The sequence below is a fragment of the Alternaria novae-zelandiae genome, assembly GCF_023758075.1.
Source record: "Alternaria novae-zelandiae strain BMP 2774 chromosome Unknown scaffold_2, whole genome shotgun sequence".
NCBI classification, from domain to species: domain Eukaryota; kingdom Fungi; phylum Ascomycota; class Dothideomycetes; order Pleosporales; family Pleosporaceae; genus Alternaria; species Alternaria novae-zelandiae.
In genome coordinates this window covers 962866-975408 of record NW_026056962.1, presented here as the reverse complement: position 1 = coordinate 975408, position 12543 = coordinate 962866, and the positions used below count along the sequence as shown (strand labels likewise).

General features: G+C 53.3%; 5 protein-coding genes across 5 annotated transcripts; 1 reads left to right on the top strand and 4 right to left on the bottom strand.

Moving 5' to 3' along the window:
* Positions 1–3178: 3178 nt before the first annotated feature.
* PRF1 (peptide chain release factor 1) lies at positions 3179–4030 on the top strand (the record flags this gene model as incomplete). Its single annotated transcript, XM_049395024.1, has 6 exons — positions 3179–3204; positions 3251–3261; positions 3314–3354; positions 3402–3469; positions 3530–3866; positions 3917–4030. The coding sequence occupies 6 exons, from the start codon at positions 3179–3181 to the stop codon at positions 4028–4030; spliced, it is 597 nt and encodes a 198-aa protein (XP_049258888.1).
* A 325-nt stretch (positions 4031–4355) lies between these two features.
* Positions 4356–6239, bottom strand: J4E88_001354 (uncharacterized protein; the record flags this gene model as incomplete). The annotated part of the gene is made up of 3 exons (XM_049395023.1): positions 4356–5323; positions 5372–6065; positions 6120–6239. The coding sequence occupies 3 exons, from the start codon at positions 6237–6239 to the stop codon at positions 4356–4358; spliced, it is 1782 nt and encodes a 593-aa protein (XP_049258887.1).
* Positions 6240–7260: 1021 nt separating this feature from the next.
* J4E88_001353 (uncharacterized protein) lies at positions 7261–8445 on the bottom strand (the record flags this gene model as incomplete). The annotated part of the gene is made up of 1 exon (XM_049395022.1): positions 7261–8445. The coding sequence occupies one exon, from the start codon at positions 8443–8445 to the stop codon at positions 7261–7263; it is 1185 nt and encodes a 394-aa protein (XP_049258886.1).
* A 276-nt stretch (positions 8446–8721) lies between these two features.
* J4E88_001352 (uncharacterized protein) lies at positions 8722–11017 on the bottom strand (the record flags this gene model as incomplete). The annotated part of the gene is made up of 8 exons (XM_049395021.1): positions 8722–8922; positions 8971–9482; positions 9530–9941; positions 9992–10264; positions 10315–10608; positions 10660–10735; positions 10787–10874; positions 10930–11017. The coding sequence occupies 8 exons, from the start codon at positions 11015–11017 to the stop codon at positions 8722–8724; spliced, it is 1944 nt and encodes a 647-aa protein (XP_049258885.1).
* Positions 11018–11381: 364 nt separating this feature from the next.
* Positions 11382–11751, bottom strand: J4E88_001351 (uncharacterized protein; the record flags this gene model as incomplete). The annotated part of the gene is made up of 2 exons (XM_049395020.1): positions 11382–11565; positions 11615–11751. 2 exons carry the CDS (start codon positions 11749–11751, stop codon positions 11382–11384), a joined length of 321 nt encoding a protein of 106 aa, XP_049258884.1.
* Between the last annotated feature and the right edge of the window lie 792 nt (positions 11752–12543).

The window sequence follows — 12543 nt, the reverse complement described above, 5'->3', positions numbered from 1 at the left end:
CTCGCCTCACCACCATGGCAGTGCTGCTTTGCTCGCCTTGTCCTACTTCCTCAGTGCTACTTCCACACTCTGCCTTCTTTGCTCTCGCATAGGTGACTTGATTATAGCCCCAAGATTCGGCCACCCAGTCAAGACATTGACCCCTGAGAACTGCCTCCGGCTCCACAGTCCGACAACCATGGTCTCATGAAGAGCCTCAAGCCCAGGCTCATGGTCTCTGCATTTGTTGGGATTCCAAATATCACCCCCACGACCCTATATGTAATCGACATGTAATACCTCCAGTTACTTGCTTGCATGACAGCGCCATCTCCGAATCAACCCTGTACATGATCGTAGACCCGCGTAGACGTGAAACCACCCCAGGTCCCACCAACAACCCACATCCATGTCTTGCCACGCCTTTGACAGTTCTCTCCGCCGGGACCAAGGGTGTTCTGATCTATTTACCCAGGTGGCTGCAGGTACAACGAACCACCCGACTCGCGGATAAATCCGTGCATGTTCGATCCTCAAATCGCACATGTCGATAACCTACCCGTTATCCCGTCAACCACACAACCGCTCATGCGAGATAGATTAAGCTTTGTCTAGCACGATCCAGATGGCCCCAGTCCGCAGTGAAGGGTCTCTTCCCATGCGCAATGCAACAGCGGTCCGACGGGAACGCCGTTGGGCGGTTGCAAACATATCTTTGCATCTCCGGACGATCAGCCATCGTATAGCGGGCGTTCTACTGCACATGGTTTCTGGATATGAAGAAGTTCGGGACCGACGTGCGAGGCTCTGAATGACTGGCCGGTGGTTTGGTTGGCGACTCTGCATCAGGGGCCTGGTTCGTGGCGCCCTGCATAAATTGAGATGCAATATGGGTTCGCAAAAGATACTGAGCTTGATGATGCCTATGTTGTTGTTCAGCGTTCTTTCGGCCCGGTACCGAAACGGGAAAGTCGCGAACTGCAGTTCCATACTTTGACCACTATAGGGTACCGCATTACACATCTCGGATCGAGAAGCTAGCGAGTTGCTAACCCTTCGTGCATCGCCGCGGTGCAAAGTGAATGACGTCCGATAAATGCGTGCTTCGCACATGGTGACCTACGCATTGTTCTCAATGGATGCGGCGCATCCCTCCGTCTTCGCTTGGAGGTTTGTGGTGGGGATGTACTTCAAGCTGAGCAGAACAGGTTAATTCTCGGCATACTGAACCGTGCTGTGCGACGGATTGGGAACATTTCAGTGGTCCCTTCTTCCGATTCCCGTTGCCCGCAAACAGCCAAGCATCTACTCAGCTGTTCCGGTTCACGTGACTGCAACACTGTTATCACAAGTAAATGTATGCAGTCATAAACCCTGATCTCACGCGTCGCACAGCGTCCAAGGTGCATTTCCGGAAACATGGTATCTGGAGCGAAGTTGCCGGGCGCCTGCCACTCTCCAAACTCCGCAAGCAGGCTGGGTAAAACCCCGGAAGCGCTCAAGTTCGCTATCGCGGGGCAGCAGGATTTCCGCATCTCACCGTACGTTATTCATTACGGGGCTACCTGAGCCCTGCCACTGAGTCAAGCTTCAAGTGGAAAGTTGGCTGTCACATCGCTCCCGCGTTCCTCAGCTGGCAAGCGAGCGCCCGCCACGTCATGCCATCACAGTAACGTGCAGGGCGCCTCGCTGACCAGCTACTCAGCCATCTCACTGCAGATGTTCTTTTGCAACGGTACCAAGAGTGACGTGGGTACATGAAGTCAAGACACGCCCAGAGCAGGAATGTCGATCAGAGCCAATCCGACCTGCAGTCCCGAGAACCGGTCTGACAGCTGCATCGCCGCATGCGCCGCGGGCTGAATGATGATGATCACCACGATGATCAATATCGAATACCTTCTCTGATGCACAGTAGCTTTCCAGAAGCGGACGATCGAAACATATCTGCCGATCTATAATCACTTCTAGGATGTGACCCTGATGCATGAAGCATAAGTGCTATCCTTGGCCTTAACGAGACAGGACTAGATCTCATGCTGCGAAGACCCGAACGCTACTAGGCCGTGTGTCCTGAACGGATTTGCGTTGTTCAATCCGTATTTAGCTCGGGACGAAAGAAAGCAATGGTTAGCCAGTGTACAGTGTAGCAGTATTCGCTGACCAATGGATTGGACTCGGAGGCATGCATCGAGGATACGGGCAATGGTCCAATGCGCTGGCAGAAACGCTTGGTCGGCGAGGATACGCCAGAATGATATGCTCGGAGAATAGTGAGGAGGTCCGAACGCGCATCTGCAAGGCCGTAAGCAGCTATTCCTGAAGCGCACTCAACAGTGGCGGCTGCAACCGCTGGTCGCAGCCTTGAGCGTAATACAGCCCATATTTTCTTTACGATGATTAAGTTTGTGGCTTGTAACGATACGACAGCCTTATGGCGCGACGAGGAGTTGGCGGGACGGGGAGCGATTGGTTCGGTTTTGCCTGGCTGAGTAGTTCACAGGCATCGATGGTCGCATCTTACATGATGTTAGCCTTGCAGTAGTTTTCGATAGTCCTCGATGAGACGACCAGGGCTGCGGATTGCTGTCTCCATAGGGCAGAAAGTATGGCCGCCCGTTGCGCTAGACCTTTTGCTATCCGTGTATGCGATAGAGGCATGGGATACCAGTGGATGAGGTACGTACTGCATGAGCTCCAGCCACAGATGTGGCAGTTGGCTTGATTATGACCGAACCCGAGGCCGTCGAGCTGCCGTGCTGTATGTACAACGACCTCATTATCGTGGCGGCTAGCTGCGGATAGGGGGATCCGTGCTCTCCCATCGAATCCCAGGAGAATGGAGTCTTTTCGTAATCCTGATGCTGATGATAACGAGGTGCTACCCGTGTAGCGTTCAGTAGTGTACCAGGCGTACGGCAGGGGCGTGGCATGCAAGCGATGCTAGGTGGTGAGATCATATATTATTAGCCAGATCGGCCGGTATGCTTGCATAAGCCGGCTAGCCAGGTCGGGCGACGGGCGAGATGTGAAGAACGCTGGGGCGGGGCGGAGGGATTTGGGGTCTCAAGGGGCGGAGGGGCGGAGGGGGCAGCTGTCCCGCCAAGGAACGCGGGCATAGCGGGGCATTTTCTCCGAGACGCGAAACCTTGAACGCGAGCAGCGCGAACGACGCTGACGCATATAATTTCAATTCGCAATGGCTGATGTAGCCAAAGGTGGGAGGTGAGTACTGCAGCAACTCTTCAAACTATAGCTAATCATCTGGTAGTGGTCCCGAAAGTATGCCTCCCAACTTCGCCGATACGCTCACACATCTCTGACAGCCTCCCAGCGAACCCTCGCGGTATACCCGTTGCGCCCTTCATAGACCGGGTTCGAAGTCCCTCCGCCTTTGGAATGCGTGGATCTAACATCAGCAGGTTGAGGACTATGTCACCGACCGCGCAGATGTGGAGAAGACCATCAACAACTTCAAAGAGATGATCTCGTACGCCCAACCCAGCCAGACACCTCCTTATAGATAGCGATACCTAATACGCCGCCCCAGAAAGTACCAATTCATGCAGCAAAACACCCAACGGCGAGCCGCAGGTCTCAAGGACAAGATCCCCGACATCCAAAAGACACTCGAGACAGTGCGCTTCCTGAAGTCGCGGAAAGACGACGCAGAGCCTCTCGAGACCACCTTCGAACTCAACGACACACTCTACGCCAAAGCTGAAGTTCCCCCTACCGACGAAGTCTACCTGTGGCTCGGCGCCAACGTTATGCTCTCATACTCCATACCCGAAGCCGAAGAGCTGTTGCAATCGAAACTGTCGACCGCGAAACAGAGTCTGGGCACTTGTGAGGAGGACTTGGACTTTCTACGTGAACAGATCACAGTACGTATTCTCCAAGTGGTCTGGAGAGTATGCAGCTGACACAATTACAGACACTCGAGGTCGCCTTCGCGCGGGTTTACAACTGGGATGTTGCACAACGGAGGAAAGAGAGGGAGGGAGGCGAGTCGACAGAAGAGAAGAAGGGTGCATCGTCGAAAGAGTGAGGGTTAGAGTCTCTCTTCTCTCACTGCACAGAAAGGGAGCTCATGTAGCCGAGCGGCGCATGCGACGAAATGTAGAAGCCAGTAACACAAGGCCATGGCGACAATGAGAATCTTCATGAACAGCTTCGAGCCAGATGCGTGCAGAACGTGAAGGTACGCTTTTTGTTCGTCAATTTTATGTACAACTAATAAACCTTCCGACCATGCGGAAGAAAGGACATCAAGCCCCAACTAACGATACTATTAACAACCATCTTCCCTCTTCGACATGGGAACACAGCCACCATTACCCATGCATTACCGCGTATCCATACATCGATCCAGCTCAGAGGGTAATCTTGACACCACCCGCCGCAGTCTCAGTAGCATTCATAGGTGCCATGCCTTTGCCAGTCTGCTCCTTGACGTACTCGTTCATCATCTTGGTAATGGCGACCTGGCCACCCCAAGTAACGGCGGCAACCATGCTGTCAACCTCCTTCATGGTCATAATGATCATACCCTTGGGGGCCTTGACATCACCGTATTTGTCAGTGCTGGAGGCTTTGGTCTCCGCGCGGCGCTCCGGTTTGGCGGCCAAGGTGCTGTTTGAGGCGGAGCCTTCAAGGGCTGGCTTCTCACCTTCGGTCGATGGCTTCTTCTCACCCTCAGTGGACGGCTTTGCTCCTTCAGCAGCTGGCTTTGCGCCTTCGGCTGTTGGCTTCTCGGCCTCAGGAGTTGGCTTAAGCTCGGTTGGGCTAGCAGCGGCTGCGGGGGCCTCACTGGCAGGCGTCAGACTAGAAGATGTAGCAGGCTCAGCAGCAGTGGGCGTCTGTCCCTCTGCAGCGGCAGGCTGAGGCGCGGCAGCTTGAGGGGCTTGGGCGGGCTGAGCGGCTTGCGCACCGCCCATCATCTGCATCGTAAGGATGTACTCTCCATCAACTTGGCGGACGGGAACGGCAATGCGCATGTTGGTCTGGTCGAGAACGGCATTGGCCTGGATTGGGGTGAAGGTAGGCGCAAGAAGAAGCTGAGCTGCGACAGGGTTGTTGCCGTTGGTAGGTGTACCCTGTTGTGTGCCCTGCGGTACGGTCTGCGGTGTGCCTTGTTGGATCTGGCGGGCGACCTCCTGTCTGAACTCGTCGCGGCTGAGACCACGGCGCTGGGTAGCGGCTACACCAGCGGCTCCACCGAGGTTCCCTGTTGCACCTCCGGGGTTCTGGAGAACACCGCGCTGGGCGACTGCGACTGCGACCTGGCCAGTAGGGGGGACTCCCATGGCTTGCATCATCTTCTGGATACGGACAGGGTTGACTATATCTCTGTTAGCCTCAGATGCGAATGAAAGGAACAATGACTTACGGGGCATCTGAATGACGGTGACTTGCTGGTTCAGATCCGGAGTGACGGCAGCCAGGTTGGTTGTGACCGAGTAACGGTAGTCGTTGACCGGGGCCTGGCCCTGAAGAGCAGCAAGCATACCAGAGTCAACACCATCTTTGACATCGACGTTCATGGTCATGGGCTGAGTAGCACGGGTAGACATCCTGAAGCCATCCTGGAACTCGTTCTCTTGCAGACCGGTACCCTGAATTGCCACTGAGGTGCTGCCATCACTACCGAAAGGAGTGACCAGAGTGTTGGTTTCAACAGTCTGGCGGCCAACAACCATGTACTCACCGTCCATCTGAGTACGCTTGACCATGCGGACCGTCATATCAGTGGTGTTGACACTCCTCATAGTCTCCTGGATCATCCAGGACTGACGGTCGGGTGACAGCATAGCCACATAGGTGTTGTCCGGCTGCACCGCAGCGCCCTGCAAGTTCTGCATGGTCATGGCCATCTCGATCTGGCCACCAACTAGATCGGTAGCGCCATTTGTGCTGATGATCATGGATTGCGGCGAGACAGCGACGAAAGACTGACCAGTCGTTCCTGTGACCTGGTTGGCGGGGATGGCAGGTGTTTGTTGATTAACGATTATCTGCTGCTGTTTCTGGGAGAATGTCTCGACCCTAGAGCGGTCGGGGAATTGGAATGAGTTGAGTTTCATCTACATCCATTAGTCCGATGCCATTGCGGCTATTCGCAAACATGAATTACTTACATCGCCATTGAGATTAAGAACTTGGTTGTAAGACACTTGTTGCGTTTGTCCTGTTTGAGCGAACACCTGTGTACAGCTCAAGAGGAGGAGAACGAGGGAAGAGACAGTACCGGACGTCATGTTGGTAGTAAAAAAAGCCACCTGGGCTTGGAAAGTATTAAGTAATAAGAGGGAAAGAAAGATTACTAAAAGAAGAGCGAGAGAATGGCGGAGCAACTGACCAGACTTGCTGCAGCAGAAAGGTACTCGAACAGTCAGTTGTGGCACAGCAGCTTATTATGAACTTCGCGTCTCGTACCATGACTTCGGCTTTTGGTCCGGCGTATCCCGATCCGGTCAATGGGGTTTCGTGTCGTGCTCCAAGAATTGATGGCAAGATGTTCCGGAGTATGGAGTTACATAGCCTTCAGGCATTTTCAACCCCTTCGGACTGAGGAGGCCCACACAAAACTTGCTATGGCTTCTTGATACGCCCGTGTCACTCGACGAGACCTGTGTCCTTACAGGTATGGTGTCGGCCAAGAGATTGCTCGACTGACGGCAATGCTTCTTTTCGAATCTGGTTTCAAACGTCAGGCAGGACGTTTAGTTTGCGCATCTGGGACGGATTTGCCGGAAAGCTTAGCCCTAGTGACTTGCGAGACAACTCGACTGGTGGCGATACGGTGCTCGGGTAGTGAGACTAATATGGACATTTGTATTCATGTGACAACAACGAGAGGAATCAATGCGATGCTCACAAGTCGGAGTAAAGTCAATGGCGTCGAGAGAACTGTTGATTTTCGTCTCTTTCGCTGCGCTGCCTGCAGCAGCCGGTGCAAGTGCCGCCACAGTGTTATCGATGCAGCTTCAAACCGCGGGGGCTAGTCGCAAACGACCGTTCGTGAGGCATGAAGGATACTATGAGTAATTACGTCCAAAGTTTATCGCTCGCGCATCGCATCGTCAAACGACGATGTTTGGAGTGGTGTTTCGCGAATGCAGTTTGTCGCACGAAACGATCGCCCTCGGCTGCCTAGGCTCGAACTAGTCCCAGAACGACAACCTAACGATAACCGGTTAGGTAAACGTTTGCAGCAGTTTCCCAATCCGACAGAATTGTTCACATTTCTTACTATAGTAGAAGCTACGAGGCTGAGAACTATTGGTAGCCGCGTCCACTGGGTGCCTTTACACTGCCACTCGAGAAGGTGGCCTTGTACTTGCCATCCATGGCCTTTGATCTCTGCTTGCTGCTTATGCCTGTCCGGTCCGTGGTAGGTTGCGCTGCCATGAAGCTATCGAATTCATCATCATCTGCATCGCCTTCCGCGGGCTCGCTGTCGTCCTCCACTTCGGCTTTGGCATTCTCCGGTGCAGGTTCCGTTTGAGGTATGCGTTCGGGTACCTTCTTGTCGCCCTCGCCTTCATCTTCATCATCCTTTGGTGCAGGGTTGGTAAAGGGCTTCGATGCCAAGACACGGCGCCTTAGCTCAGCCATCTCTTCTTCATCGTCTGAAGATTCCGGGATGTTATACGGGTTTCGCGGGTCAACCTCGTCTTCTTCCTCTCCATCCTCATCCTCATCCTCATCCTCATCTGATTCGTCGATAACCCGCCGATTCATGTTTCCACCCGCCCAGACGTCCTCTTCCACGCCATCCTCTTTCTCTGTGCGACTCGTGTTGTACTCGCGCTCTATTTTCTCTAGCCAGACTTCCTCAGCCTTCTTGATTTGTTCTTCGTTTTCACACGCCATGTAACGCTTGAGCAGTGCGGCATTGATGTCCAAGAACGCTTGACCATAGGAGAAAGTCGAGAGGATCGACTCGGCCCATTCAGGGTGTCCAGTGATATAGTAACAAGCCGCCAGAGCTTCGACACAGTTCAATCGCCAAGGACGACCGTAGTTTGTTGGATTCGCGGCGACAAGGTACGGAAGTAGGCGTTCGCATTTGCCACCTATCCTGCCAAATGGGACTTCGTCTATCCTCTTCCAGCTGGCTTCTACGACCGCAGCGCCGTATTGCTCCATCAGATCCTTGTCTTCGCGACTCAGTATCTTCTTCGCCTTCGGACTGACCACTACACCAGCAAACTTCTGCCCTACGTGAAGCTCGCGCATCATGCCCAGGCGCATGAGCCTCTTGCCAGAGCAGCGTTTCGCATCGCAGTGTCCGAGGTCCCAGCATGCGGCTTTGAACTCGGGCTTCGCAGGTCTCGGGTTGGCGCCGTCGTTCTCCTCTTCTTCTGCATCTGATGCGCGGCGGGGGCGAGGAGGCGCGCGTGCTTTCGCTGGGTTTCGGAATTTGTTGTTGCCCTTGAAGTCTTTCTTGTGGCGGACCATGGTGACTTGCTGGTAGGTCTTGCAATAAAGGTGTTTTGCGGTTTGGGGCTGAGTGAGTTGCAGAGTGGCGGGGCAAGAGTGAGTGGAATAACATTTGAACATCGTAATCGATAAGGCGCGCTAGTGCAATGACGTTGTTTGATCAGTTACGCGCCAAAGGTGGATCGCGTCACTTAGCCCATAAAGTATCGCTGCATGGAACTCATTGTGCAGATCGCGGCAAGTACTTCATTTGTGCTTTACGAGTTCGTGGATCTGGCAGCTGTGTCGCGAAAGCTATGAAACACCAAGGCTCGAAATCTCCCCCATTTCGTTCTTCTGCTGTCCACCAAGAGAATACGCAGCCTTCCACCTCATCTTGACACTGGTCCCTGACCCTCTTTGCACGTTGGTTACTCGGATGTTCTGAGTAATGCCAAACTTTTGGTTCGGTCCAAGGTTGACACCAGATTGTGGCTCCAGCTGTAGTTGCGCGCCCTAGCGGTTGTTAACTCATAACCCTGCATTCGTAGCTATAAAACTTACCTTAGACGCCGCCAACAGAAAGGTCAAACCGGAGATTGGAAGTGGTGTATTATTCGACACCCGCGATTGAATCAGCAGCGTGGTGTCCGATTCTCTCGAAACGTTGAAGAGGACATTGATACTCGTGTTGGTAACGGAGATCTCCTTGGACGTATCAGGTACAGATGAGGCAAAGTCCCACTCATCGTCATCGTTCGCAGCACTGGTTTGTGCCAGGTTAGTCGTCGGTGCAGACACCCCGCCTCCTAACAGGTCGACAGCACCGGATGCAGGTTGTGGTGGTTTGATGGATTGTTGGTATTGGAAAGGCGATCCTTGCCGTGGTGTAGAAGTTAGGGCCGCAAAAGGATCAGGTGTCCTAGCTGGTTGCACTGGGGGAGGAGAGAATGCAGATTGAGGAGGGGACGTGATTGGGGATTGCGTAGGCTTTGGCGCTGCTGTGAAGAGATCGGTGATAGCTTGGTTGGATGCCTTTTGCGATTGTGGCACAGCCATACCAGACATGCCCAAAACTAGTGAGCGTTAGTAGACGGATACTCATTGTGATAACATGACTGACCTGAGCCGTTTGAGCCTCCCAAAGATATGCTGCCTGATTGTCCATATGTATCTCCGCTTAGAGACAAGCCCAGCAAATCGTCCTCGAGAGCATTGCCTGCCGCAGCTGGCTGTTGGGAAGTCTGCGACGATCCTGCTATCTGAGGCGCGGGCTCTGGGTCGCCGAAATCAATCAGGTTCAACGTGTTGTTGGGACCCTGTGATACACCAGCACCACTGCGACCAAGTGTACCTTGAGGAATGTTATTCGCCGCCTCGATGTCGCCTTTCTTGAAAAGCTTGTATCTCTCTATTGTCCGGTGTATGCTATCGTTGATTTCGAAGAGCTTCGCTACAGCTTCGTGGTCTTCGGAGTCCTCTTCGCACATCTTCTGGATCTTCGGCTGCGCGTTTTGGAGAGCGTTGGCAAGTTCCTGTCATCTGGTCAGCCAATGTCGCTTGCCTACTACCTCAGTTGGCATACCTCAAAGACGTCGCCCTCTTTGATCTGATCGCCCGGCTTGTAGCCCTGTAACATCTCCTCGAGTATCTTTGCCTTTTGCTGTATTCTTCCGACTTCTTCGGCAGCCTTTGCGCGCCAATCCGTTTTGTTCCTGGTATCGTATCCGGCCATGACTTTCATGAGCTTGTTCGCTTCTTGCAGATCCGCGGGTCCACCACGACGAATTAACTCCTGAAGCTTCGCGGACTGTGCCTCTCGCTCTTCTTCGGCCATTTCTTCTGCTGATCGGAGATTCTGCGCTTTGTCAGCCATATGCTTCGACCGGCAGGATTGCGGGTACGTACATCGCTAGGGTTTAAGACGGCGGCATCTTCCTTGCGCACTTCGGGAAAGATGTAGCCCTTGTAACTCAGCAGTCTGTGCATATCCCTTATGAAGCCTAAGTCGTCCTTGTACCGCGATGTCTGACATATCGTCTGCCGCCATTCTTCTATCAGCTCGAGGATCTTGTTCTGCACACGCGTCGAGTGCACAGGTGGACGTTCGGGGAATCGGCGGACGAGCTCATTGAGGAATTCCTTTGTGCTGATCTGAAGGTGGAATGGGTAGCCGCAGTTCTTGACGCAGATGTCTAGGAGCTATCTTGTGGTGAGCTATACGGTGTCTGAGGCGGGGCAGCGTGGGCGTACATTGAGCGCGAGGAGTGCCACGTTCTGGTTGCGGTGGTTGACATAGTGTACGATGGTAACAGCTGCTTCCCGGGGCCTGGGACGTAGTTAGCCTGCTGCCGGTAGTGGTAGCGTGGCCTGATCTTACGCGGAGCCTTTCTTGCTGTTGATCAGGTCGGAGATCTCGAGGTTCAGGGCCAGATTAGGCTCAAAGTTTTGCGGATCGCAAGCTTGTACTATTTTTTGCCAGGTCAGCTCTGCCTTGCACGGGCGTGGTTACGTTGTGCATACGTATGTAGCGCTGCAGTGGTGAACTGGGTGCCTCTCCGAATGCGCCGTAACGATCCCGGGCGGCCATGCGCGCAGACGCTGCCTCCATTGCGCCGCCGGAGGATTTGGTTGCTGAGGCTCTAGACTAGGAGAGGAGGACGATTCCGAGGTTCGAGAGGGTAGGGACGCGTCCGTCGAGGCTGGTTGTATCTGTAACCTATGTTCTTAAGAATTGGTGGGGATTGGGATCGCGGCAGCTGTCCGCCTACTTCGCATGCCTTGGCGCCACCGCAGCTGCTACGTAATGCGCCTCATTTCACATGTTTCCTCGAGTCTCTATGTCGACCTATATACGCACATGCATGGTCAATGGGTTTCACTAGAAACAAAACTTCATTTGTAGTGTCTATTTCCATCGTCTGTTTTTGCCAACCCTGAAGGACGACTATTCCGCTACATGCACGTCTTTTTGCTCAAATCATCCAGTAATCCGTGATCAGATACGTCGCGTATCCAGCAATACCTGCCAGTACAGCCTGGGTGCCGTAGAAACCAACAATTCTTCCGGGCCCCTTGGCTTCGTTGATCATCAAGCCAAGCTCAGCGTGACTGACACGGAATGCGAACAGAGCTCCAAGTGCGTAGTTTATGTAGGACCTGATGAACGAATTAGGTGGGTTCTGTGGTCCTGGTCTGGTGAGATTACCTGTTGGCTCCGTTGAGCTCAGCGAGAAGTGCGATACCAAGGACGAGGGGCACGTTCTCAGTGAAGTTTAGCTGCGCGCGTGAGGCAACGTAGAGTGGATCAGTGGTGCCTTTCGACTCGTCCGATTTGTCACCCATGAAGCTGTCGTCAACGTTAGTGAAGGTTTGTTACGGATGAGCAGCTTATCCTACGTTTTCGAGGTGATACGGTGGTAGACAATGCGATTTTGGAGGAAAAGGTAGTAAGCCGCGAATGGGAAAGCCCATGTAGCAGTCGCAGGAGCGAGGAGCGGCATTGGGACGCCGAGACCAACTTTGGTAGCCATGCTTGATTCAGGGACAGAGAGGTAGTTGACCATCGAATTGAGCCAGCGAAGGAGAGGGCTTTATAAAGTTGTGGGACCACGGGGTGGACTCAGTGGAGCTGGGAGAGCGGATGAGATGCATTCCCGAGATACATGGATCTCGCACTATGTCGTCATTCGGGGGCCTAGCGCACATGTACGAAGCGGCCCGACCAGCAATGTTGGTGCATTGTTGATGCGGTAAACCTCGAGAACATTCGGGAATATTTATACATGATAAAAGTATATATGGACGAAGACAATTGGTTATTCCGGCAAGGTATGGTATGGTATGGAGACGCTAATGCGAAATTCTGCATGCCCATGAGCTTTTCTTCCTCGATTTTGTACAGAATGCCCACTGCATGGGGATCAAAGATTTCAAACTCACTTGATGAGGTGGATGCGCCTGAATATGTCTATACTTCTACGAAATACGATAGAGCATGTTTGAGGGATCATCGGTTCTGGATGTTGTTAGCTTCACTTCTATGCCACTGGGAAGAACGTCCGCACTGGCTTCATGTGCTCAGCATCATTTTCCCTGTTGTCGTCTCGCACTTCCTTCAACATTTTGTCGATGCCT